The sequence below is a fragment of the Phaethon aethereus genome (genome assembly GCF_964289735.1).
Source record: "Phaethon aethereus genome assembly, chromosome: 2".
Classification (NCBI taxonomy): domain Eukaryota; kingdom Metazoa; phylum Chordata; class Aves; order Phaethontiformes; family Phaethontidae; genus Phaethon; species Phaethon aethereus.
The window spans coordinates 80,326,494-80,350,456 of record NC_138582.1 but is presented as its reverse complement, the minus strand read 5'-3'; the positions used below and the strand labels follow the sequence as shown (position 1 = coordinate 80,350,456).

At 42.5% G+C, this 23,963-nt stretch overlaps 2 protein-coding genes across 2 annotated transcripts; one reads left to right on the top strand and one right to left on the bottom strand.

Annotated features, from left to right (window-relative positions):
* Positions 1-1,536: 1,536 nt before the first annotated feature.
* FASTKD3 (FAST kinase domains 3) lies at positions 1,537-11,490 on the top strand (the record flags this gene model as incomplete). The annotated part of the gene is made up of 6 exons (XM_082014863.1): positions 1,537-2,965; positions 6,229-6,314; positions 6,915-7,077; positions 8,202-8,271; positions 9,579-9,693; positions 11,392-11,490. The coding sequence occupies 6 exons, from the start codon at positions 1,537-1,539 to the stop codon at positions 11,488-11,490; spliced, it is 1,962 nt and encodes a 653-aa protein (XP_081870989.1).
* Positions 11,491-14,713: 3,223 nt separating this feature from the next.
* On the bottom strand, positions 14,714-23,399 carry CFAP90 (cilia and flagella associated protein 90; the record flags this gene model as incomplete). Its single annotated transcript, XM_082014796.1, has 3 exons — positions 22,951-23,399; positions 19,158-19,274; positions 14,714-14,893 (listed from the first exon to the last, which is right to left on the bottom strand). Exons 1-3 carry the CDS (start codon positions 23,149-23,151, stop codon positions 14,714-14,716), a joined length of 498 nt encoding a protein of 165 aa, XP_081870922.1. The 5' UTR covers positions 23,152-23,399.
* Positions 23,400-23,963: the final 564 nt, after the last annotated feature.

The window sequence follows — 23,963 nt, the reverse complement described above, 5'->3', positions numbered from 1 at the left end:
CAACACACCGTAGAAGCAAACAAGCCATCTATGAATGCCAGCAACGCAGTTTCACTGAACCAGATGTGCTGGCCCTAGCAATTACGCAGCGGTACTGTAAGGCTAGACTACCTACTTCATGTAGCTGGTCTGTCAAAAACGTCAAACTGTGTGGCCATGGACAGGACAAAAATGCAAGAAACTTCCGCAGTAGCTTTCATGCTTCTGTGTGGCTTTAAAACAGGTTGTGTGACCGTGCCTTCAGAGCCATGAAGCCATTCCCATGTCATTTTTTCAACAGTTTGTGACTTGCTCAGAATCACTTTCACTCTACGACCACAATGAATGTAAAAACCATAAAAAATTCAATGAAAACAGCTTTTCACGGCCTAGGGTTGACTTTCCTGAAAAATTTGGCTGGACCCACCAACATCCCGCTAGGAAGTGGGAGAGCTGTCCCTGAAGAAGGCCGGCGATTTCAGGGAGCTAAAGCCAAGTCCACATGGGAGGCTTGAACCCCGCTGCAGCAACAGAAGCCTCCCAGAGGGCCGGCGCCGCCGGGCCGCGCCTCCCGCCCGGCCCCCAGCTGTCCCTCAGAGCGCGCACCCGCCACCAACCTGCGGGGAGCGGGGCCGCCTTCGCTGAGGGACGCGGGTGTGAGCAATACGAACGCGGGCACAAATCCCGAGGCCAGGCGCCCGCACCAGCCTGCGCTCCGCACCCGCCCGGGCACGGTCGCGCCACGCCGGACCTCCAGCGGCAGCGAGGAGCACAACCGGGCCGGGCCCCGCAGGGAAAGGCTGCGAGAGCAGCGGCCGGCGCCCGGCACCCGGAGGTAGCCGCCAGGCGAGCACCGGAAGCTCCCAGCAGCCCCCGCGCTGCCCGCCATGGCGGTGAAGGTGAGGCTGCCCCCGCTCCCGCGGCTCGCTCGCCCGCCCCCTCCCCTCCCCCCCCCCAGCGGCGGAGGGAGGAAGGGGACGGAGGGGGAGCGACGCGCCGGCCCGTGGCAGGCAGCAATAGGCGCTGGGGTGGGAGGGACGCATCTCGGCCGGCGGCGGCTCCTTCGGGTCCTGCCCGTCCCTCGCTCTGTCGGCGGAGGGAGGTGCTGGGCCTGGGGGGCCGAGAGGCCCCGCCGGTACCGCCCAGCGCACGCTAGGCTCGCCCGTTGCCCCTCCCGGCCCCCCGGCTGCGAGCGCCCCTGGGCCCGCTCCCGCCGCGGGGGTGCCCAGCGCCCCCGGCCCGCCAGGGCAGAGAGGGAAGCGCCGCCGTGCCGTTCCGGCCTGGGGAAGCGTCCCCGCGCCTGGCGCCCTCAGGGGGACGCGGGGCAGCCTGTCACGCAGGTCTCGCCGCTCCCAGCAGCTCCTGCTGTTTCTCTTTGCACTACCTTGCGCTGGTGGTCGTGGGAGAGGGATCATCCCAGTCGTGTCCAGCCGCTAGAAGTGTTTTGGTTTGGGGTTTTTTTCTGCATTTTGATGACACTGATGCTGTTTTCCAAACGATATATTTATATGTATTTTTCCTTCCCTAGGTATCATTTGAGAACCCACTTGATCCAATATGGCTTTGATTAGCCGAAAAAGCTTGCAGTTTTATTCATTCAGCACGCCAGCAAGCAGGTCCATTTTGATGACCCTAAGCAAAAGGTTGAGCTTTTGGCAGCAAAAGCCCCAAAACTGTAGCTCCGTAGCCATGAGGATGCTATGTTTCAAAGACAAATCCCAGTATATGTTTTGTAGAAAAAACCACGTACAACAACGGATACAGTCTCTTTCTGTTAATGACACTGTACATCTTTGTGGAGATACTGGGAGCAGTCCAAAATGTGGTAATGGGTGGATGGATGAAGAACTATTTTTCAAGAAGCTGAACAGCCTTTGTACATCGAAAGAGATTTTTTACTTTCTTAGCTCTCTGGAAGTCATGTCTGATACTATGGCATCAGGAGCTCTGCAGAGGATTTCTGAACTTGAGGTGGATGACAACGGTCTGAAAGACCCTGAAGGAGTGTTAGAGAATGAAGTTTTCCGGGCATTGTGCTTCCAGTTTGAATTTGAATCCTCAAAACTGTCAAACACTGGGCTGCTGAATGCATTGCAAGCTTTGATAAAGCTACGTATAGATCCGCAGAGTACGCTGATGGCCAGCTTGCTTTCAGAGGGTGAGGAACGGCTTGGTAAAGGACTGTTGACTTTTAAAAATCTGTGTGCTCTTGGAGAGAGTTTGCTTGAGTTGGAAGGCCCAAGTTGTGCAACGCTGGAACAAATCATGAACTACATGCAAGAAGAAGATGTTGAGAAGTGGAGTCCTAGGGAAATGGTGATGGTTTATAAGATGCTGCAGATGACTGTCAGGGAAGGCGAACAATACCAAGACTTACTAAACAGACTGAACAGTGTCACTTTAACCATAGTTTCCCAGCTAAGCCCAAAGTTCACAAGCAGAATACTGAATTCACTGGTTGTTCTTCATCAGACTCAGGCAATTCCCTTAGTCACAGCACTGTGTAAACATTCTGTGAAGCATATTCCGTATTTCACAGGTGATGAACTGGTAAAGGTACTGGAAGCCTTCCTGTACTTTGGACGTCGTGAACAAATTTTTGTAGAGGCATTGGAAACACATGTTCCCAAGTTCATCTTTACCATGCATCCTCAAACAGTCAGTAAAGTCATGCAGTATTGCTGCCAAAAGATGATCCTTTCTAAGCCCATATTTGATGCAGTGGCAGAAAGTTTCATTTCCGATGCTGACAGATTTACCACTGACCAGATTGCTGAGTGTATTATACCATTTGGGACTCTTAACTATCTCCCTCCAAGTGCTTCTTCCTTGTTTAGGAAGCTCGAAACCATACTGCACACTCGCTTTAGTCACTTTCAACCTCACACCTTGCTGAACCTGCTGCACTCGTGTGTCCTTATTCAACGTTATCCAGTAAATTTTCTGCCAAAAATATTTAGTCCCTATTTTCTGCAAGAGCTGCAAGGTAAGGAGCAATGTTTCTCTTGCTACGTTCCACATTTCTCTGTATTACGAGGTGTCTCTTAGCAAGAACCCATTTGTTATCAGTTACATCTGTCAAATCAACAATGACCTAATTAAGGTGACTGGAGAATAGTGATCAGGAGGCCAAAGGTTGTTGCTTCCTTATCACAGTTGCAGTTGTCTTTCAGTTTACATCATTTAGAGGAGTTTGAAAATAGCACTGCACAATCTTAAACATAGATTTGAAATCCCTTCAAAAATTTATTTCAGTTAATCCTTCTGCTTTTCTAAAAAACACTGACCCTCTGTTGTTCCCCATATTTGTCCTTTGTCTCACACAGGTTTTAGATGTTGTTCTGTGCAGGAAATATGTTAATTTTAACTCTGCCTGTTTAAACTTCTTTGTCTATGCAGTGACGGATGTGAATATTCGCACTGAAGCGAGACTGTCTTACTATGAGACTGGTAATGCTCTGAAGGCTAGTGAAGCTAGCTATCATGGAACTAACAAAACAGAGACCAAAAGTAGTAGATTTTTTTTAATTACAATGATACTTAGAACGTTGCAAGAGTGATGTAAAATCTGGTTTAGTGATTCTGGATTAATTTTTTTTTCTGAATTGTTGCACTGTAATGACTATCACATGAGGGATGTGACACAAAGGTTGCAACACTGGATAGTGAGTCCTGAGACTTGACTTTTATTCTGGGTGTAGTCCCCCCCATTTGCTTTGTGGCTTTGGGCAAGTGACTTCACATTTCTGTATCTTTTTCTTCCTCCACAATTGTTTGCTTTGCTTACTTGGATCTCATACTCCTTAGGGGTGGGACTGGCTTTTAGACATTTTGCTCAGGGGCTAGCCCAAGGGAGGACATATTTCAAAAAACAATAGAAATACTAGTAGTACTGATTATGAAGCTAAAATAATTGTCTTCTGCTTGTGCACTGCTGGTTAAGATATTGCTGCCTGTCTTTTTAAGTCCTCCGTGACTTTGCATAAACCTTATTTCTAGATATTTTCCGAAGTATTGAAACCACTCTCTTCCTGAGGCTCTAAGGACAAGGTATATGATCACAGTTGTCAGAAAACCTGTTCGTAGCCTTTAAAATTGGGACCAAATTACATTATGCAAGAAAAGTTGTAATAACTGTTCCACAGCTTACTTATAATTGTGTTACTAGCAAGCTTGCATATTACTACAGAAATAATGAATTGTTGTATTTTAAAAAAAAAAGTCTAAACATCCTTATAAACTTTGGTCAAGATTAGTACAAATTCTAGAGAGGTGAAGTGTAGCATTGGGACAAAAAGAATTTAAATTACTATTATTGATAACAATGTGTTACAATTATATGCACAGAATTTGTAAATCTCAGGCAGTACAAAATGTGTTTTTCAAATACTATTTTGTCGTATGATTCAAATAAGATCCATTGCATGTCAGTGATATTAGGGCTTTATTCCTCACTTTCTGTCAGGCTGCATCGTGTCCAGCTTTTCAGGTGCGGTAAGATATAACCAGGTATGGACTTCGGTTGGCACCTCTACTCTTTTGGTCCTTCAGGATAAGGATTATTGTATTATGTTCTCGCTTCCAACTTGGTTGTATTTCTCTTTCATATTATATTACAATCAACTTGTGAAAGCTGAAAAGGGTAAATGGATAAAGCTGAAAAAAATAATTTGCAGTGCATAATTGTTGGCTTAATTAAAATATAATTGAGATCTGAACCCGTAAAACATAACAGCATCACAAATGTGAGGAGTTAAGCATAGGCTGGTATGGGTTTTTTTAATTATCTAGGTAAAAATGTAAATTGAATTCTAAGTCTCACGTATGTTTTAACAAGGCATAACGATTGGTGCTTTGTCCTCATTTTTAAATGACTTTTAATCTAGAATCTGATAGGGTTATGTGATACTTCCTCCCATTGGCATCCCGTCTGCTGACTACACTCCTCTGGTGGAGGCTTCCTGTGCCCATCTTTGTTCCGTGCCCTGAGCTCCTTTCCTTTCTACCTCTGAGCAAGCACCACTGTCCTATCCTTGGCCCTGTGTCTTACCATACTGAGGAAAACATTATGAAATATAAAAATCTGCCCTATGGTTTATCCCATCTTGCTTAGGAGATCTCAGAGTCTGCTCACCCTCTGCTTCTGAGACTGTCTTCACCTAATTGTTCAGGGGATTTTTTCCGGTCTAGTAAGCTTCTAGAACATCCCCCATGTTATAGCCTGTCCTTGGCTCTAACAATTACAAAATCCAATGCTTTTAGACACAAACCTATTATGAACAATACAGTTGTAAGCTATAGATTTTAAGTAATTCTGTGTTCGACAGTAAAGCATATTTAGTGGCATTGTAGGGATATGTAAGCTATGCTAGAAAGTTGATCTCAACTAAGGTTGCTTTGTTAATAAAACTCTACATAAAGATCAGGTTTTCAAAGTGATTAAAAACTTTGGTCACTCAATTTTTAGCTGTTCAACATGATATACCTTAAGGGGTTGATTTTTAGGAAGCAAATGTTCCTCATGTCCTAAAAAGCGGAATGTCTTTTAAAGTTCTTAAGCTGATACTTAGAAAATGAGAAACCTCATAGTACCAGCAACTTTAAATATGTTCTTTTAAATCAATAAAGGTATTCCACTAGAGTGGTCAAAGTTCAGAACGGGAACTTGAGAAGATGACCTGCATGATTAGCATCTTATACTACATCAGATTTCTACTGTTCTGTAATAATACTTTGCACATAACATGAAAGATGCTTCAGGCATACACTTATAGACAAAACTCCAGAAATTATTCAGTATTATCCATTACGTTCAGATAAAAAAAAACAACTAAGTGGAACAATGAGATGCTGGGATTATAACTTGGGGAGAAAGGGAAGAAAGGGAAGAAAAAGGAAATGGGGCATTTCTCCAAGACCTCAACTCAAACTTATTCCCCCATGTAGAATGTCCTGCATCTCTCGGATCCTAATTTTTTTTGTGAAAGAATATGACAGTCTTAACTAAGATCTTGCTAGTTGCATATATTTTTTTTGTGTTGATATTTCTGTAAATCATTTCTTCATTTTTCTAAGTATATCATTTCACAACTGATCTTCCCATTCATTCAAACAACAATCAAGGATGATAATGATCAAGTAGCTTCTCTACTCATTAAACCAAATAGCTTTTCCTAACTTCTGTATGATGGTTTATGTAAAGATCCTTTGTTGAAGGTACACCTGAAAGCCTGAATGTTGTTGTTTCAGCTCAGCCACCTGGTTTGGACAGAATTGTCTCCTCTCAGCTAACCCAGCTTTTTCTGACTGTTACCCTGGAGTGTCCATTTTATGAGGTATGGTACATATGAAACCAGAACTGATGTTAACAAGAGGTGGTAAGGTCACTAGGGCCCTGCTGATAGTTAGTTGAGGACTGTCTTCCCCATAAAAACATGGGAATTGGATGAAACAGCTTTTTTTTTTTTTCCTTGATAAAAATACGAACCATTTCTACCTGTTTGATTGACTTGATAGATTTGTATGTTTGATGGAACTGACTAGCTCTAAGTGAAAGTGCTTTTTGAGTATTTCCAAATACTGTTCCAATAACTACTCCTTTTTTATGTTTGACTTGTGAAGTCTTGGAGAACAAAAGAGATCAGGCACTTTGATGTAGGCATGACTGCAGAGGAGTGGAAACAGTTGTGCATTTCTCATGAGCGATATATTCAGCGTGATAGTATGGAAGCTTGCTGAGGATGTTCTGGTGGTGGGTTTTTTGTTTTGATTTGTTTTTTTTACGTTTCTAGCAGATCATACCCCAGACTCTAAGCCTCTCAACAGTCTTGGCTTTCAAATGCACGGAATACATTTTGCTACATTAATATCAGGTAATAGCAAAAATGTTACCTTCCTTTTTCTTTTCTTTGACTTGGTTTTCTGTCATTACCTAGGGTCCCAAACTCCTTCCCAAGTATCAAGTAAAGGCCTTTCTTAGGCCTCACGGTTCCCTCGATGTTCACCTCCTCAAAAGGGTGAAGACTGGATTACTTTATTTACTGAAAAAAAGTATATACTTTGCATCAGAGGTATCAACACCATATTTCTATAAAGTTGGTAAGTAACATTTCTTTAGCTACTAATAAAATGTGTACTTATTCTGTCAAAACTTTAGGCTCAGTTATTTTCCAGAAATAAAAATGATTGATTTTATCCTTTGTGTGCATTGTAAATTGGGCAAATACAGAAAAAGTAAACTGGAATACAAAGCTCTGCAGAAGGCCTGAAATGAGGAAATCTTATGGGAACTTTAAGTAAATGCATTTTCAAAGTAAGAAAGAAGAACAGGGATAGAAAAGAACTGCAGTAGTACTCAGAATTTACACAGCCAGTCAGCACTGAAAATAGCTGCTAACTCTTGTATTCTGTATTTTTACTATCACCTCCCCCTTTTACTTACCCTGTAAACAATTTGTATAAAGTAAAGCAAAATGAGACCTGTATAATGGTAAAGCAAAATGAGACAATGCCACTTGCCTGATCTCTCTGCCTTGGTGGTGAGTAGAGAAAGAGAGAGCTGGAAGGTTGTCAGCCATCTGCCCTGCTCAGCTGGGCTCATCTCCCTTTAGCAAGAACTGTTGACTACATATAGTCAGTGAGGGTTTGTGGACTGAAAGAGAGGAGTGAGCAACACAGTGTTTCATGTGCCACAAAAGGAAAATGAGAGAAGGTGATGATGAGGAAAGATGTGTGCCCAGAAGGGCTGGAGGATGAAAACAGTCTTGAGGGACGGGTCTCTTGGACCCCATGGATATTGTAGGGATGAAGAAAAAAAAATCGAGAGAGGCATGATTCCAGAATTACTCTGCCTTTCAGCTTCCACATGCGGTAGGTCCTAAGCTCTGTTTGCAGCTTGATAATCATCTATAAAATTAGGGAATTAGAGAGAAAAATAAAAAGGGAGAGAGGGGGAGAGAGACAAACACATTATGGTTTTTAGTGGACTTGGAATACTACTTTGCTGTTATCATTATGAAAGGCTAAAGTGTTATTAATTATCACTCATTTGTGTTAAATAGTATATACACATCTTTTGCAAGCCTCTGTGATTCAGAAAAAAGTACTGCAGTAGTATTTTAGTTATTTTATAAAACAATGAACTGTAAGAGGATGAGAATTACAGTAAACAGTTTGTTATATGAAATGAGTTTTAATGTCACTTCTCTTTTCATCTATACTAGATATTGAGATTAAATTAGATGAAGAAGGTTTTGTATTGCCTGCTTCCCAGTGTGAAGAGGTACACAGACGGTAAGAGAATAAAAGAAAACAATGGCAAATTGTTAACATTGACAAAGAGCATCTGGGGTGAAACCCCAGCAAAATTTAAGCTAATTGGAGTTTTGCCATTGGCCTCAACAAAGCTGAAGTTTCACATTGAAAACACTGGCAAAATTAACAATCTCTACTTTTTCCTCATTATTTTGCCCCCTGACTATACAGTGTCAGAGAATTAGTCTCTTTACGCAGTGACAGTCAGGATCACAGTGATCCTGATTTGGCTTTTAGTAATGTATTTTGATCTTCTGTAATTCATTTTCAAACTAAACCCAAATTAATTCCAATCGAGTGTGTCTGCATAGATTTAACAGTTTAAGCCAGTTTGAGTTCACAAATTTGCTCCTGTAAGAAATCCTGTGCAATGAGGATATTTGGTACAGATGCTATTTTTTGCTGAAAAATGCATATGTGTTTAAAAAATATGTTAAGGATTATTTTGAGAAACCTTGGATACAAAGTTAAGCAACCTGCCTGTGTGGTATTTGCAGCTGAACTTTTGTGGATAAAGCAAAAGTCTTTGAAAAGGTTATGTTTTCTCCAGCCTAACGTTCACAAGACTCAACAGAGTAATACAGGCTCTTACAAAATTCCCATCTTTAAATGTTTAGGAATGGGCTTTGATTTTTTTTTTTTTTTTTTTTAATTAGAGCTTTCATGTGTAAATAAAGTCACAATATACTTAACATACTGAAAGTTTAAGTAACTTTTTTACAGTGGATATACAAATTTTGGTTTAAGTTGATGTGATTTTTATCACCAAGCACAAAAAATATAGTTATAATCCATGATGCTGCCAACCATACATACAGGTTTAATTTAAACAGATTTAGCTTAAACTTAACTTTTACTTAAACTCTAACAGGTTTAACAGGTACAGTAATAAGTTGAATAAATTTGGCTGCTGAAATGTTTTCAAACTGAGACAAGTATTTTGTATGTTTTTCCTTCTAGAATAATTCAAACAGCTCACCGATAGTAGCATTAAAAATATCAAACTCATACTAACTTGTATGGTAGTTTTTGTTCGGAGCATATAAATAAGCTTTTCAGATCAGTTTCACTAAGTGTCAGGCTTTCCCCCTCCCGCCCTTAAATTGAGTGATTTAAATTGTTCTGAGCTAGGTAAGTCCCATCCTACAACATCTAATTCTAGGAGGTAGTAGGGAGTAAGAGGGGAGTTACTGTCTCATGCTTCTTAGGAAGCAGAGAGTGCAGTAGTTGTGGTGACTAAAGTAACTGATTTTTTTTTTTGCTACTACACTTGTGCTTGATTTTAGAATTGCCCTCTGTGTTGATGGTCGAAATAGATTTTGTGTTAATAGCCACAATCTGTTGGGAGAAGAAGCTATTAAACAGAGACATCTTCAGTTACTTGGTTATGAAGTTGTGCAGGTAAAGTCCAAAGACAGTGTTTTGCTTTCTCTCTGGCTAATAAAACAAATAAAAAATGATTATTTTATAATGCTTAAAACTGTAGTTGCAGTTACTTCCCAAGGCAGATGTAGTCTTGTCCTTTCTACATTACATTCTCTCTGCCTAGCTTTTGCCTTTTTGAGGGTGTACAGAAATTCTTTTTCTTTCTTGGATCAATTCTGTTTGTGTTTTCTGTAAAATAGTGGCTGCTTAAAAGAGTACTTCTTTGCAGTGATGGTTCAAAACTTGACTTAAAGGAAAATGTTGTCTAAGAGTTCAGTAGCATTGGGATTTTTAATTAAATACTTTTTAAAAAATCAGGTCAGAATTTGGAGTTTAAAAAGAGGAGATATGAAAAAGAAACTGCTCTGTAAGTAATACTTTCACAAGAGAGTATTTAATAAGGGTATTTCATCAGTGACATTGACATATCTTCATCAATGACATAGACGGTGGGATCGAGTGCACCCTCAGCAAGTTTGCAGATGACACCAAGCAGAGTCGTGCAGTTGACACACCTGAGGGACAGGATGCCATCCAGAGGGACCTGGACAAGCTCAAGGAATGTGAATTCCTTCACACAAAGAATCATGCGAACCTCATGAGGTTCAACAAGGCCAAATGCAGGGTCCTGCACCTGGGTCACAGCAACCCCTGGTATCATTCCAGGCTGGGGGATGAAGGGATTGAGAGCAGCCCTGCTGAGAAAGACTTGGGGACATTGGTGGATGAAAAACTGGACATGAGCTGGCAATGTGCGCTCACAGCCCTATCCTGGGCTGCATCCAAAGCAGTGTGGCCACCCGGTTGAGGGAGGTGATTCTGCCCCTTTACTCCACTCTGGTGAGACCCCAGCTGGAGTAGTGCATCCAGCTCTGGAGTCCTCAGACATGGATCTGTTGGAGTGGGCCCAGAAGAGGGCCAGCAAAATGATCAGAGGGATGGAACACCTCTCATGTGAAGACACACTGGGAGAGTTGGGGTTGCTCAGCCTGGAGACGAGAAGGCTCCAGGGAGACCTTATTGCAGCTTTCCAGTACTCAAAGGGGGCTTCTAAGAAAGCTGGGGACAGACTTTTTAGCAGGGCCTGTAGTGATAGGACAAAGGGATAATGGTTTTAAACTAAAAGAGGGCAGATTCAGACTAGATATAAGGAAGAAATTTTTCCCAATGAGGGTGGTGAAACACTGGCCCAGGTTGCCTGAAGAGGTGGTAGATGCCCCATCCCTGGAAACATTCCAGGTCAGGTTGGATGGGGCTCTGAGCAACCTGATGTCCCTGCTCACTGCAGGGGAGTTGGACTAGGTGACCTTTAAAGATCCCTTCCAACCCAAACTGTTCTATGATTCTATGATTCTATTTTTATCTTTAAACATACTTTGGACCAAAAAAGTTACTTTTAGATTTTTGAGATTTTCTTTTCCATTTATAATCACATATCACATAAGCCTAACTATTATATTTAACTTAGACCGATATCCATTACAGTTTAAACTTTGTTTTACAATAATCTCTATTCAGGTTATTTACAGATCAATAATATGGTTAGGATTAAATGTTTATTTTGAAAACAGATAAGTCTTTGATGTGTAATTTTACATCTGCTTAATGAACAGCAGTCTTACTCAGCTGTTTATTAAAAGGTATTTCCAGCAATCATTGTTGTTTTGTTTCCAGATTCCATTTTTTGAGATGGAGAGTCTACAAAGTTGCAGAAAAATGGCAAAATATCTACACAAAAAAATCTTTCCTCATACATACGGACTCAGCTGCTGACACTGGAGAGTTAATACTAAATCACAGGTTGACCTCCTGTACTAGAAATGTAAATATTGTGCATGGAAGAACAATTCTGTTTTCTGAATAACTCCTCCTAAAATAATTTGAGCTTCTGAATGTGAGACCTTCCAATATTTGGAACAATTGACATGTAAAGACTAATAAAGAGCAACATATTTTCTTAATTTTTGTGTCAATATTTATTACAAGTTAACAGATGTAAGTGCCAGATGGTCAGTGCTCTGTTTCCTTTGTATTTCCCTGGTTCTAACTCACAACTGCAAATGGACGGAAGTGACTATACAAGGGTACTGGCTGTTGCTGAAGGTACAGAATATGCTGATGAACGTACAGAATGTGTCATGCTGCCTACCAATCAGGGCTTTTCTTGGCAGTATAAAAAGAAATTGTGCAATTTAGTCATAGCTGTTCATGTGATTTCCCCAGTGTTTCATAAAACTAAAATTTGTAGTAGTTGCACAAGCAGTATTGGTTTACTGGTCATATTAAGAGATGCAGAGTGCTGTTCACAGAAAATGAGAGCATTTTTATTAAAAATATTTGCTTTACTTTGTAAAAGAACAGTTGCCATAGGGTAGTGGACTTGCACAGGGGCCACCCTAGGTTCTGGATATGTACTATTTGTAGTTTTGTCTTTGGTGGCAGTTTTAGCTAAACTGTCTAAATAGGGTAATGTATGCACTCCAGAGATCCTTCAGTTTACAGCCTGCCTTAAAGAGGAGCCTAAACTGAACCTCATTACGCTCTGAAGCTCAGAAGAACTATGACCTGTGCAGTCCTTTTTTTTATGTACCAGTATAAATTCTGTCAGAAGGGTAGAGCTGAGAACGGGAACCAGTAACGACTTCAGCTGGAACAAGCATGCCCTGACTTTGTGTTGTTTTACAGATGGATGGGAGGGAAAATAATGTAGCCTTAGTTCCCATCACATAACATAAACTTGATGAACTGCCATGTAAAACACATTTTCAGGTTAGCTTGTGCATCCTGTCCTGTGTAGAATTATTATTTATGAGTAGCAAAGCAGAATTCCCAGCATCACCTGGTTTGATTTTAATTATTATGATTTGATACAAAAAAGGTGAAACTTGTACATCTTCGAAGTTCTCTATGTTTCACCAGTAGATACAGAACATGGCCATATTCCCTTCCAAGGCTACTGTTACTAATTTGTGAGTTGCAGGTATCTGTCAATTGTCCCAGCAATCCCTGGAGATTTTTGGATGCAAAGTCCAGATCCAAAATATGATTTACATTGTGTCATGCTATCCATTTTGTTCATGTTAATTTGTTGCATGTGTAAACCCCTTACATTATTATGTCAGCACTCCCTAGTACAGAAGAAACCGTCAAGGAATTCTTTTGACACTGAGCACTGAAGGGAGAAGTCAACCACTCAGAACTGAATGAGAAACAAGTAGTAGGATGAACAACCTGTGAAAGCCTTCAAAAGTGAGGAGGGATGACAAGGGACTGAAAGAGAAGGGCGTGACATAAGCAAAGAAATGAGAGCAAAACTCATACTGGTGTTTCGATAACTCATGCTTTTTTCCCGGGTGGAAGTGCTGGTGATGCCTATTTCTCACAAAGGCCAGAAGGTGGTGGTGTTCTCAAACAAACAATTTCTTACACTTTTTCAAACACAGATGGTTTGTAAATATAGTAATGCTACTTGATCTTAACTTACTTCTTAGTAATTTGTACTGAGTGTCCCAAACTAAAAATAACCTGCCTAGAATATGGCCATATTCCATCTCATTCTTCACTGGTATACATTTGATACTGGTTCTTGAAAAAGCATTCTGGTATTGTTAGAAAACATTTCCTTCTCACTTTGATTCCTTTTCTTTTGATGCTGCTGGATTTGTTTAATGGAGTATTTATTACCGAAAAGGAATGTAGCAGTTACTGCCCTCTTGTCCCTAGCTCACTGAATATAAAGGAACTTGCAGGCCATGATGATAAAAGTAAGAAACACCTCTTGGAATGGGCTGCTCTGTTTGCTTTGCTTCTCACATCATGCCAAACAAGTGCTATCGATTGCCTAATCTACTACTTATCCAGGCCCCAGATTAAAAGTTCCTTGTTTTTATTATTTTATACTCTGAGACTCACTGTGTTCACAAATGATATAGGAACTCCAGTGTCAGTCAAAGCTGTGGACTTCCAGTCTTTCTGGTATGATCAGTCCAGCTGTTGTTCCTTTCTGAGCAATACTGCCTCAGCTTTAAACAGCAGCAGGATCAATGGCTTTTGAGAATGAAACCGATGCATACCCTGCAGGAGATACTCCTCCTGAAATTACCTTAAAACTAGTACTGGATTCAGTGAGAACACAAGGCACTAAATGTTTAAGCAGATTCAGACATTTACTCTAAACATGCTTTTTAAATGACTACTGCTCAAATCCTTGTGGTTTTTTCCATCCTGTCTACCAAGTTATTTAGTGCTTGTTTTCCTAGTATTATTTTTTCCCAGCCTTGGGTACAGAATCAAAGGTGATTTTTCTTGTGACACTCTTGAACAGATCAATCCCTCAGACCCCGTTCGTATAGTGAAAGTCAGCAAAATGGATGTCTGTAATCAGCTAAGCCCAGATTTTTTGTCTATTTAAATGCTAAGTACTTAGAAGTTCCCTTTAACTTGACTTCCACTTGAAGTCTACTGAAACTACTAAGCACTTCTCTAAGTAAGATCATTTCTTTATTTGCCCATTTATGGGTAAGCCCGTCCATTTTGGAAAATCTGTGTTGAATCCCCATTTCAGCTGTTGTGCAGATAAAATAACACCTAGCACTTTTGTAGCAACACTGTAAGGATTAAGAAGTCAGTGATCACTGCTGCCTTGAGGAGCAAGCTTGTTTAAATGTTAAATCTGTGAATAGTTATGTAGAAGCACTGCCTAAAATAGCAGAGACACAGCTGTTGACCCAACAGGTCCCATTTCCAGTCTTGCTACCTAAAATGTTCAGCTCTTGCTGATCCTTTTCGTCATAAGATTTTTATGAGACTGTAAGGAGATGACATGCATTTGAATTAGCATGAGGAAAACTACAGCTGCTATTTCATCCTATCTTTAATCCAAATCATTCTCATTAACCAAAATGTAGAGGAAAAGGCAAAAGCACGATATTGTTTTTTGATGCGAAGTGGGTGTTATTCCACATAAATGTTGCTGGCAATGACAGGTACAAGAGATTTAGCACGGATCCAGGCTTGGAGAAGGTTTTTCCAATAAGCAGATGATGCCACTTTTCCTGTAGAATTCTGCCTGCACGTGATTAATCCTTGCATGAGCTCTGATTGGTTGATCTATGGGTTTATTTATGCGTCTCCCATACTCTGAAGATGACAAAACAGCGACAGGTCTTGCCATTTCCTGTGAAAATATAAAATTCTCCTTATAAGAAAATCACAGAGCAAATACTTGGCAGTTATCTACTGCTAAATGCGCTGTGGCCAGGGGCAAAGCGGCAGAACTGTACAGCATCTGCTATACAGATGTATATTTATTTAGCAATGATCTGTACCCTTACTGTTCCATCTCTGACCTAGTTTTTTACATATCTTAATAAACCATGAACATATCACTAGGTGACAAGATGATAGGATATGGAGCCATGCCATGGGTTACTGTGGACTGATAATTTTTTACACACACACACAGACACAGACACACACAGACACAGACACAGACACACAGAGACACACACAGACACACACACACACAGAGGTGATTACCATGTGATTACTGGCAAACGAAATTCTATGTTACTGGAAAGTGGCACAGATTTTACTTTCATTCTTATTCTTTTTTGTGCATCGACTTGCATGATTCATTTGAAAAATAGGAGAGATTTAATTTGTATCTCCTGTTACAGAAACACCTACCCTGCTTGCACAATTCAGTGAAATCACTGCATGAAAAAAATCAAAGCCTAAAGAAAAATCCTGAGCAACCACTAGTCCATGCAAGCTCTCCCTGAAGGACATAAAGCATATACTACTGTATTTTTGCACAGTGAAAGGTTTTACTGAAAATGCTTGTAGCTGTAAGATTACAGAAATAACTGCTCTGCAATAATGGGGAGCTGACTTGGTGAAAAATGACCTGACCAAGAAAAGATTATTTTAAACTTCTTTTTTAGTAAACTGCACTTTAAGTGACTATGCAATCACTATCTGCAATCTGCAGTTCCTTCCTGTGCTACAGCAATGAGGAGCTCTGGAGTCAGAAGGGAAAGATGGGATTTGTTTGTTTTTCTTTCCCTAGCCAAAGATCTCAAATTTATCAGGCTGCTTGTATGTTGCTCACTGGGTAACAGAGTGAGTCTTGGTCCCCAATGTGTTTACCTAGTCTTATAATATAAATAATATCTACAAGGAGAATCAAAATGCGGACACCACACCACAGTTCAGGTGCAAACAAATGACTTCTTTGCTACAACAGATGTGAGTCTGAGCCATATCACAATCTATGATAGAACCCGTGAAGCACACAAGCCTCTGTATTTCCTGCAAGGATCAGAGTGGTCTCAGAGCACGGCAATCACCTGTGAGACATTTCCAGACTCATGAACAGAATTAGACCTGACATTCTTGGGAAGATGCTGCAAACCCTTTTTTCAAAAAAAACCAACAGAAAAGCCTACTCCAAAACAACTATTCAACCCCCAAATCTCCCCCCCCATCCTTCCTGTCCACCTTGCTCCACCCCATTAAAAGCTATTCAGTACACCAACTTATAACCCCACCAGACCAAAAATCAAGTGAAGAAGTGGCAGGCAAAAAATAAGGCCATTTCCTCCCCACCCCCAGTTGTGGATAGATGTTGAAAAAAGAGAAATGACAGAATCTTTGTATCATCAAGAAAGACTTTGCTAGCAATACAGGGTTTACAGTGCTAACGATGGGCAGCAGTATGAAATTCTGATAGTTTGTGTTCACTTTAAGTAAATAAGTTTTCAGCAGCCTTGGTAGCACAGCGCTGACTCTGCACAGTGATATTTCATCTTTGTGGGTTCAGCATTCAGCAGATTTCAGATTTTCCAACAGTTGGCTGGGAAGCGTCCCGCTACACGCCTTCGCAGCGTGTAATTCTAGCACTCTTAACATCTGAAATCAGCAACGGCAGCCTTGTGCAAACACCCTGCTGCAGTCGCTATGCTACTTGTAGCTAAACCGAGTATTTGCAACCGCGCTGTCGGATTCCCCGGGTGCACCCAGGCTCTGTGCAGGAAATGAAGGGCTTACTTGTGGTGGCTTGGTTTTTCCCATTTCAAGGAAAGGAGTGTACTGTGGTGGATTCAGCCTGTCTTCTTTCAGTGTTTTACTAGAAAGATGTCAATTGTGGCCTTTTTATTTATTATGTTTTATAATATAGTTATTATTATATAAAGTCTGTGAGGGCCACTGAGGTAATTAAAGAGCAGGAGTTGAGTATGTGACCTTAGTTTTGGGTAAGTGCGTCGGGTGTCATCACGTGCAGGAGGATCATGTTGTAACATTTAACAGCTGTGGGTTTGATGTGTCTCCATGCTAATCAAAGGGCTGGATTAAGGGACACCTGTTCGGGCAGAGTCCCTTGTGTGCACTGCCCAGCAGAGCTGGTATGAATTCAGGCCCATATGCATTTGCTTTAGGAAGCAAACTGGTAGGAAAGTGACTTCTGATGCTACCAAAAGGACACAAGAGCTCAGTCAGAAGCCTTAACTCTGCATTGATAAACTGTTTCTACACACATTTCCCAGCTGGAGGTTGGGCTTGGTGTTGGGGGAGGGGGGTGGCTTTGTTTTGTTTAAATAAAAAGGCTCATTTTTAATTGGTGTAGTCATTTACATGGCTTTTGGCCTCACACAGATTTGCAGTTTTGTTACTAGGCATGAGCAGGTGGTGATAATGGGCACTCCTGGGATTCCTTTGGGAGCACCTAATACTCCCTGCACTGTCTGATAGAGTTGAAGGGCATTATGGCTGTGCACTGGAACATTTGGCACATATAGCTGCTAGGGAGCAGTGGCCTTTGTCATAAACCAGCAATTTTTATTACACAGCAATTACAGTAATTTTAACTTTTGGCTCGCTCTCCTTTCTTCCATCTCTATCATCTATAATCACCAATACAGGCAGCCATTCTTAGCCGACCCACCTCTTTACAACCCATGAAACCATCGGGATTTTGAGGCCATTAACACACAGAGGTTACACTTCCTTTGGTTTTTGACAGCCTCTGCCTCTGTGTGTATGTGTGTTTATAAATACAAATGTATATACATACACACGTATATATGTATGCGTATTACTCAGATACTGCATGGAAAAATACATATTTGTATATAAGTATATATATTAGTATTTCTGTTTCAAGGCAGCTTTTTAAAAATATGTCTGCATACTTCCTTAGCTATCAGGCAGCACACCAAACCCAGATTCTGTCAGCCTTGAATGCTTTGGCCAAGCTATTCCAGGCTTCTGATTGACCCCTCCTTTGCACTAGCTCCCTATGAATTTCCTTCCTGCAGGGCAGTCCGGTGTAAGTTTGCGTAACAAACTCACCAGCTTCAGCGAGTTGGGCTCTCAGCAAACGCTGACATAGTGAGGGTGATGTCAGGGGATGCTGACTGAGCTGGGGCTGCTGAATCCAGTCTTCTCAGGGAGAAGAGTTTTCAAACATGACAGAAATAGCTGCTGGACCACCTGAACTGCAACTTTCAAGGGGCACAGATGGTTCAGAAGTCACTCTCAGTGACCTGAAGCTCTGTAAGAGAGGGTTTGCCTTGCTGTGTCAATCTCTTTCCCCATGCTTTAACTTACACATGGCTTGTCACCTGGAAATCTACAGGATGCCAAAGAGCTGGAGCTAACTCAGGTGTCTTCACCGGCTGTCATGGTTTAAAGCCAGCCGGCAACTAAGCCCCATGCAGCCGCTCACTCACTCCCCCACAGTGGGACAGGAGAGAGATCAGAAGGGTAAAAGTGAGGAAATTAATGGTCTGAGATAAAGACAGTTTAATTGGCAAAGCAAAAGCCGCGCACACAAGCAAAGCAAAACAAGGAATCCATTCACCACTCCCCAGGGACAGGCAGGAGTTCAGCTATCTCCAGGGAATCCGGGCTCCATCACACATAATGGCTTCTTGGGAAGACAGATGCCATCACTCCAAACGTCCCCCCACCCCTTCCTTCTTCTTCGTCCCAACTCTATACACCGAGCATGACGCCATATGGTAAGGAATATCCCTTTGCCCAGCCTGGGTCAGCTGTCCCGGCTGTGCCCCCCCCAGCTCCCCGGGCACCCCCAGTCTGCTCGCTGGCCGGCCAGCACGAGAAGCTGGACAGTCCGTGACTGCTTAGCGACAACTCAAAACATCAGCACATTATCAACAGTTTCTCATCCCACATCCAAAACACAGGCTCACACGAGCTTCTACGAAGAAGATTAACTCTACCCTGGCTGAAACCAGGACACTGGCTAATGCTTTTTCTTAAACCTCCAGGCTGAGGACAATAATCTCCTCCTTCCAATTCCTTTGATACCATATAGGCTGCATTATAAAGGGTAAAACAATGCCTATAGTCTCCAGCCATGTCAAAAAGTATAAATACCTTTAACAAAGATAATTATGAAATTATCAAAGGGTTACCTCCTCATTAATGTTAAGACCACGACTCTTTGCATGTTCTCTGTCACATCGGTGAAGATTTTTGTTGTAACCCTCTGGTATTTTAAAAATGGAATCATAAGTGGAAACATCTCCTGTCTTGAGAAAAGGGGAAAAAATAGCTAATTCACAGTATTGCTTAACTTTACAGGCTACAGAATATATGTGGTTGAATCAATACTTAATAACTCAATACTTAATAATTAATAACAATGCACATACAGCATTAGGTGATGGCAACTGTAATCTTACTGAGTTACCATTAGCAAGTTTGGGTCACTCCTTTTGAATGGTCTGCAATAAAAACACCTAATGATGTTTGGTATCTTTTTAAATTCTGTTCAGCTCTGAAATTTCCCTTGTGGCTATTTACCTCATTTTTTCCCTGTAATCTCTTGTAACTTTTGGAAATTTAACTGCTTTGTTTGTTTGTTTTACTTGTCTGAACTTTGTATTCTCCTTCTTAAGTTCATAGATTTGTCAAATGATCTGGCACTGTAATGTAAAAGGAAAGCAGGCAGTTTCAGAATTCATTTCGAATGAAAAAAACAAGGGTATCCTGCAGTAGAATTACCATTTAATTTCTGATTAAAGCAGAACTGAGAAGAGTTCAGAAACATGCCTCAGTGGTAATCCAGTAGTATGCATGTATCTGTCATGTATGAAAATACAGCACACCTCAGGCCAGAATATTATTGTATTTATGATACCTATTGACGTAGTTGCATCCAAATAAGCCACATCTGCTAACAAAAGCATTTGTGAAATCCAGTCAAGAAGGTCTCATCAATGGAATCAAAGGAATTTCAAAACCAAAAAAAATTTTCAAGAAAAGCAAAATAGTCTGTTGAAATACGCTGTCAATTGTTATTAATGAACTTCATTAAAAGGTCCATATTCTGGCAAACATGTCAATCAATCACTAGTTTTGTGCATGGCTGACTACAAATTTGAAAAAACGTGCATTTTGTTGGGCGTTGTTTTACCTCTAATTTTACAGTGTGCCAAATTCAGCCTTTGAAAAACTTTTGTATTTTGAGTCTTACAACTTACAATGTTATCCTCCAAAAACAGTCAAGTCAGGGCAGGTCAAGAAGGCTGTAATAGTTCCATTAAAAGGAAACCATAGGTAAGAGCACTAGTGAGGCACTGCTGTAATCACAGGCTTCTTTTGGAAGGGTATCTCCATTACTTGGTTCTGCCAAGAGGAGAGGTGGTTTGATATTTAACCTATCCATCCCTTAATTTCTCAGAAACCATCAAGCCTCACAGAATTTCAGGCATGTTCAAGAGCATCTTGCACCTGATTGTCACCCTCATTATTATTATTATTATTATTATTATTATTATTATTATTATTTTGTGCTTTCTTGCTTTTCCTTTCCTCCCCATGCTACCACTTTCATTCAGAATTTTAGTGGGCATCTAATTTGTGCTCACCACCAGGAATGTCATTTGTTCCTTCATTTTTATTCATGTGGCATTATTTGTCCATTATTTGGTAGCTGTGTCAGAGCAGTTAATTCATTCTTTCTGGAACGTGCAGACAGGTAGCTAGCCTGTTAAGTTAAAAACTAGCTCTGTCCCAGATGATCTGTTTAAGATCTTCTGCCAGATGTGCAGAGGCAACATCTCTGTGCTCAATATAGTGATAACTTTTTGCTGTTGTTTCTCTTTGCTGTTAAATGCTGGCTTGGTTGGCCTAGGTGGTGGTGGTGCGGAGCTATTTCTTAAGCCCATCAGAGCAAGTGAACCACACAGAGCAGACGATAAATTTGCACGCAGCATGGGCATCCTCTGTGTACCGCTACTAAAACTAAGCAAAGCACTTTGCAAACATTTATTAATATTCCAGACACACATAAAATAGGGAATAGCTTTCTCTATGTCACAGAAGAGGAAACACCATGCAAACTGGCTACAGTAACTCATCTAAAGCAATCGAGGGAGCAACTGTCAGCCAAGGGATTAAAAGGTGGGGATTTCTGGCTTCTGGCTGTGTGCAGAGCAGATCTTCCTCTATTTCTCTCTGCTTCAGTCTCTGACACACAGTTGGTTTTAGGTACTTAAGCTGCAAAAAGGAATGAAATTCCCTTTCCTGCATAAATAAAAAAAAGTTCAAATTATCCGATTCCTTAATTGTGCAAAAGAAGCCGTTGAATCTGCTTTCTCCCCTGCGGCTGAGGCCTGTTCTGTGAGGAAACCTATTAAACAGCTCTTAATCACTTTTCGTTTCCATGCCACTGGAGCAGCGTTTTCCACAAACCAGGTCATTGGGAGTGTGAAAACAGACTTTATATTGCAAGCAAAACCTCTACCATATGGTCCCCAATTCCGTGCAGGCTGGATAGACTGCAAGCTCCACCAGCCCCAACTGCACCACGCCAGCCCCCTGACCTGCCCTAGCCGTAGGCTTGTCGTGCTCTCCTTACCATGTTTGGTTAAGCATGGCTGCAACTGTGCCCACTCACCTTTGGCTCAGAGCACCTTCCCAAAGTAACGCTGCAGTCAACACAAAAGAGCCTGAAATTACAAGCCTACCTGTCTTTTCGGAGGGCCACCCAGTCATTGCACGAAATTTGCTGTTCCTTTAATGCCCCGCGCTGTTCTGTGGTCTGCACCCTGCCCACATCCCAGGGCCAGATGACCTGCAAACTCTCACAAGTAGCCAGTCATCGCTGCCCAGTGCTCTGCACATTCAGCAGCCTGTCACCTGGGTGGGGAGGGGATTCATGGGCTGTATTTATTGTTATAAATAGATATATGTTGCCATAATATTGCTATATTACATTGATATAATAGACATTTCAGAGCTTTTTAATGTTTTTTTTTTTTTTAGGAAAAAGCTGTTAAGTTCAATGTCTCATATGACTCTTTTCAGAGAGAGAAAGGTTTGCCACCCAGGAAGTACAGCCCAGCTGAGGCTGAAGGTGTAAGATTGTTTTTGTTTCTGATTTTAAATATGAGGACAGAGGGAATGAAGAAAAAGGGTGATACAATGCAGCAGAGCGAAGGGTGAGGCTTCCTGCTAGTCCACTTGAGTTACTATGTGTTAAGTGTCTGTGTAACACCTTCAGAAGCATTCAGTTATCGAGGAATATGCTGATGTTACTGTTTTGAGTAGCTCTACTTTTAGAGCTTTCTACTTTCTTCATTAAAGCTGAGTATATGGAAAATTTGTGCACTGCACATTGAAAACCTTTTCCCTCAACTGAAAATGGAGCAGTTTCTTATTAAAGAGACCCTGAAAATATGTGTTTCCAGAAAAAACACAGGTGCCACATCCAACCCTAGTGACAGATAATGCCTCTCCTAGTGTTCCCCTCAAAGATATCTTGCATTTCGGTGATGCCACATGGCCAGTTGGTCCTTAATCCTTGGCAAACCACATCTCTATCTTCTCTTGCCATCCAGTGAAAGGCATTACCCTCATTTTCCACCCACAAGTAGCAAAAACCTGTTACACTCTGCAAAGGCCTCTGAAGATGAAACCTGCTTTAGACAGCCTAGCTAGTGACTAACGCGCAGCAGTTCTGCCAGCCTTTGAAATATTAAAGGCCTATCTTTAGACACCCGCCTGATCAGGTCCCTCCCTTGCACGGGAGCCCAGCACAATGTCGTTACCCTGCGCAGAAACCCACGGGGAAGGTTTGTCCCTCCGGCCCCGCCGGGCCCTTCGAGGCTCCGGGGCTCTCCCCCAGTTCTCCAGGGCTCTCCTCCGGCTCTCCGTGGCTCTCCCCCGGCTCTCCGTGGCTCTCCCCCTTCCCTGTCTCACCTTGCACTCCCGGTGGAAATAGCTGAGCTCCGGAGGCCCTTCCCGTCTGTCCGGGATGTGGCTGAAGGCGGAGAGTGCAGAGAGGGGAGGCATTCGCCTCCTTCCCGCCGCGCTACCGAGTGCCTCCTCTGCTCCTGCCGACTCTCCTGCGCCCGGGGACCCCGGGGCGGCCGGGGGCGCCGCCGGGGCGGGGGAGGCCATGCTGCCGGGCGGCCGCCGTTACCCGGCAACGCTCCGCCACCGCCCGCAGGTCGCCTGGCGGCCGCGGCGAGAAGGCGGCCCGGGCGGCGGGGCCGAGGCGGGCAAGGGAGTCCCACAGCGCGGCGAAGCGGGCTGCCCACGCGGGGAGCACCGGGTCGAGCCCCCCCCGGCAGCGCCCGCAGTCTGAGGCAGCCTGACGGGAACCGGCCCCCGGGTGCGGCTGGGCCTTGGTGGTCGCCGCCACGGGGAACCGGGGGAGCTCGGGGCGTTTCCACGGAGCGGTGGTAAACCTGGAAGTGTGGATTCGAAGACACCCAGGTGTGAGGCTTTGGGCCCAGTTTTGAGCAGCGGCCTCAGGGCCATCTCAGCCCAGCCCGGGGCTCCAGCACCACCCTCCCCTCACGACTGGGTCCCTGATATCCCTTATGTCCGTGGGAGCTGGGGAAGAAGGTTAGAGCAAAGCCTGGCCAAAAGGGACTGACTTTTTCCCATGGCTACTTGCACTAATCCAGAAATCCCCTTTTAAGTGGAGATACTGAATAAAAACACACTGAAAACGTGCAGTTTCCACCAGAATAAGGATCTTGAGTCTTGAGGAACTTGGGAGTCTCTTTGGCCAGCGCCTCCTCGCCCACTCGGGCACAGGTTTTAACAAGATGTTCAGCCATTTCAGGCAATACGGTTGGAAATCTCTCTCAGACGCAAACACTTGCATTGGGAGCACTGCAAGTGAGCGTCTCCTGGGTGCAAATCTCTAACAACAGGTTGACTTTTAAACTGCTCTACTCTGGTAGCACCTGGCTCCTGGTTTT